The following is a 4,233-nucleotide window of genomic DNA, read 5'->3' as shown; positions in this document are numbered from 1 at the left end:
CGTGATCGGATTTGAAATAGGAACTTTCTGAACAAAGGTCGAGAAAATCAAAACAAGGGAATTTGGTCAAGAATTTTTACTTAAGCTTCAGATATATCAATGATTGGATATTGTTAGAAAACATCCAACAGACAGTCCCCTTCAACTGACTTACCCACTTGAGCTAGAAATAACAGAGATCAGTGAAGCCGATTTATCTGTTTATACTTATATCTATGTATGATGGTGCGGGCTATCAAGACACAAGACCCTCGTAGGACAAGTGTCATTGATACATTTGGGACTTTCTGTTCCTTTGTATTGTGATTACAATCTACATACAACCTTTCAATGACATGATTGTGCTTGAATAAAATATGATCCACTATGTGCAAAGGGTGACGACAGATGTCAGTGAAATATGATCCATTATGTGCAAAGGGTGACGACAGATGTCAGTGAAATATGATCCACTATGTGCAAAGTGTGACGACAGATGTCAATGAAATATGATCCACTATGTGCAAAGGCTGACGACAGATGTCAGCGAAATATGATCCACTATGTGCAAAGGCTGACGACAGATGTCAGTGAAATATGATCCACTATTTGCAAAGGCTGAAGACAGATGTTAGCGAAATATGATCCACTATGTGTAGAGGATGAAGAAAGATGTCAGTGAAATATGATCCACTATGTGCAAAGGCTGAAGACAGATGTCAATGAAATATGATCAACTATGTGCAAAGGCTGACGACAGATGTCAATGAAATGGTGACATCAATTAGGACTATCAAGGTGATGTGTTTCAAGCGTACATATACTTGTGGACGAAGTATGTTTGGTTCTATATAAAGGTTTCTAAGTCTTCCAGGGAGTTGATGCCATAAACCTGTGGGGCTCTTGTCTCGTGTAAGTCCTGGCCACACAGTTTGGATCCCACGATATATATCTTCCCTAATTTCTGCTGGCTCCAGTGCAAAACTGTATCTATTGCAGGTGTGTATAAACCAACAATCTGTGCTAATCCTTTGAATACTACGAGACCGAATGGAACATCTTCCGTTAAATACCGGCTCTTAAAATCCGGTATGAACCCTTCTTCAGTTGTAATCATGGGATGAAATAATCCCTCATACCCCTTGTTCGTTGTCAACGCATGTTTGAGACTTCTTGAATCAGTAATGGACGATCCATAACTGTCTAAGAGCCACTGAAGTCCACTTGTGGTTTCATTTGGTCGTTCCTGTAGTATGTTCAACTTTATCATGCTGATTTCACCATCCAGGCGACTGATCCATTGTGCTTGGATGTCATCTGTACCATGGTAGAAAAGAGGGATCTCGGATTTAACAGTTGTGTCCCAATCTTTCCATTTTCCATAAAAGATTCCAAGATGCGTGACACAGACCATGTGAGTTAGTCCTAGGCTGTGACTGACTTGCCGAATAACTGGAAACTTTCCCCAGATGTGTTGTAACTGACGAAAGGGGTTGAGCAAGATTTTGTCGTCATTGTGAACTATAACCATCTTCAATAACTCCTTTGTGCCAATTACATCTACCTTGACTCCATACACAGATATTCTACAGGCCCAGGGAAGGGATTCCGCCGATATGATAGTAAGGTCATGTAATTTATTTCGAAGAATGTGACATGCTTGATACTCGAAACCTGCCTGTCCGGGCAAGGCAACAAGAATGGTTTTCTTCTGTATATGGGGTTCAATGGCTGCCAGGTACTTCTCATGGGAAAATGCAGGAATAACCAAGACAATGATGTCTGCTCCTGGCACCACTTCTGCTGGGTTGTCAGATATTGTATGGGGGTTAGCTTTGTATAAAGTTGATTTGCCGTTGTTGGAAGGGAATGAACAGGTCAGAATGTTGTTGGCTGCAGATTCTGCCCACTCCCGAGCCTGCGAAAGTGCAAGGACGCGACATGTCATGTCAGGTTTTGAAGACACTAACGCCGCCATCACATGGGCTCCGTGGCCACCACCACAAATCAGTACTGTTACAGTCATCGTCAGTTCTGTAATAGAAAGAAAACGTGTGAGACCCATCTGTGTTGTTGGAGACACAATCAATTCAAGTATTTAGTCTTATTCAGTGTTTATGCATCTTAACAAAATCTCACCATTTGCATACTTTGGAGCTATGTCATATAGGTGTCCTCACACAATGAAGTAACTGAAATAATAGGAACATCAATATTTATAAGATACTGAAAGTACACTGAAATCCAATACGTTCCATATACTTGTACGTATGTAAATAATAACACCACATTACTAAAATACTATGTGTAGAGGTAAAAACCCATATAACATTCTATCTAGCATTTACACCAGCAATGTCTTTAGAACATTATAAATTATTTATGATTTTTATTTCTTTTTGGAATACACAAACAATAAGTTTACAGAATATAGTTCAAAGGCAATCTTATTATGCATACAAGTTTCAAAGTATATCTATGGATTAAAACAAACCATACTATTCCAGTGTCAGGAGGCTAAGACATCTTCGTTGGATTGTGCAAGTTTCTTGTTTTACACGAATGGGTGGCGACAGCGTGACCAAAGTTTCAAGAACTGTGTGTAATATTACATTATGAATATGACATATTTCTGTCGATGTTATAAGATAAGGAAATATGGTATAGAGTCGGAAATGATAGATTTGAACATGTTTTGCTTTGTTACAGTTATAATATGACTTAATACATCATTTCGCGTTTGTTGATATCCTAATAAAATTGTCAATATTGAAAATTCTAGATCTATTACAGTTTTATCTTTGATCCATTTTGCAAGGTTGTTCTAGACTTGTTTTACAATTTCATAATAAAAGAATTTTTGCACGAAGGTTTGTTTTTCTCGTTAACAAGAATGGCCAAAATATGATTCTTTATATCCCATTTTGTACAGTAACTCGTTAATTTGTTGGTATAATGCTATGAACAATACCATTTTTATTTTGAGGATACATTATATCTGTGGGGGCTACGATTAATCGTATGCCAATCTTTTCCCGTCATGTTAAGGCCAAGATCTAGTTCCAATCTTTGAATGTATTTTGGGGATATCACATTGTTGGATACCTTTTTTTAATATATCATAAAATATACCCCCCCCCCCAACACACACACCCACACACACACACACACCCGCACCCCCCCCCCCCCCCCCCCCCCCCACACACACACACACCTCACCACTAAGTTTTCAAGGAAATAAGGAAATATAGATGTAACTTAGATGCTGGAGATATATTCTTCCGCTTGAGATATTGTTTTATTGCTTGGATAAGACTAGAATGTTCCAACAATTGTGTTATACACTCTTAAAAGAAAAGAAAAGAAACGCGCTTCTAGATTTTTAGTAAACTTATTGTACCTAATAAAGTCGATATATTTACTATTATGTCATAGATACATAAGGCCACACAGTTGCGTTGAACTCAGTATCTCGTATGACCAGATTGAAGATTTTGCTTCATGTAGCGATTTGCTGTCAAATTTCCCTGAACCACAAAAAAAAATCTCGTGGTGGAGGACATGTCCCTCCACACCATAACACTACCGCCATCGCATTTGTCGACAATGTGGGGCAAAACGCTCATTTCGACAACGATAAACACGTTGTCTTCCATCTCGACGGTGAAGAAGAAATCGTGATTCATCGCTAAACCACACTTGTCTTCAGTTTCTCAAGTTCCAAGGCTGTAAGGTATGGCACCAACGCAAGCGTCGCTGTCGATGAATCTGTTGCAAAACAGGGACGATAACTGGTCTTCTGGGTCGGATTTCAGCCTCGCGAAGATGGTTCCTGACAGTCTGGTCCTCCTCATGATCAAACCAGGCATTGCGATGTCGTAGGAACAGTCGAATGTAGCCGGTTCTCTGACGGTCCCAAAGGCGGCAAATGTTGCTGTGGTGGACGTTGAAGTAGCGTGCAACAGAAGACTGCGATGCCCCTCTTTGGATACGTCCTATGGCGATGTTCCGATCGGCAGCGCTAAGTCTCGGCATTTTCGAACTTGAAAAATGTTGGCAATTGAATGACAAATTATTGACTTATGCTTGCCTTTTTATAACCGGTACCACGTGGCACGAATGCATGTGCATTTTGCTACACTGTTTTCTCCCATGACATTATTTAACACGTGTGAAAACAATGCCGTTTAAGACATTGCAAATCGACAGTGGCTGCGTTGTGACGCACCGATTGTCGAATATCAGGCCACCAAC

At 39.9% G+C, this 4,233-nt stretch overlaps 1 protein-coding gene across 1 annotated transcript; it reads right to left on the bottom strand.

The window, feature by feature from the left end:
• Positions 1–826: 826 nt before the first annotated feature.
• On the bottom strand, positions 827–2,005 carry LOC124130929 (opine dehydrogenase-like). Its single transcript, XM_046493985.1, has one exon. It carries the CDS (start codon positions 2,003–2,005, stop codon positions 827–829), a length of 1,179 nt encoding a protein of 392 aa, XP_046349941.1.
• Positions 2,006–4,233: the final 2,228 nt, after the last annotated feature.

This window comes from Haliotis rufescens, unplaced genomic scaffold, assembly GCF_023055435.1.
Source record: "Haliotis rufescens isolate VD_foot unplaced genomic scaffold, xgHalRufe1.0.p SCAF_9, whole genome shotgun sequence".
Taxonomy (NCBI): Eukaryota; Metazoa; Mollusca; class Gastropoda; order Lepetellida; family Haliotidae; genus Haliotis; species Haliotis rufescens.
This window is presented reverse-complemented; position numbering and strand designations above follow the sequence as displayed.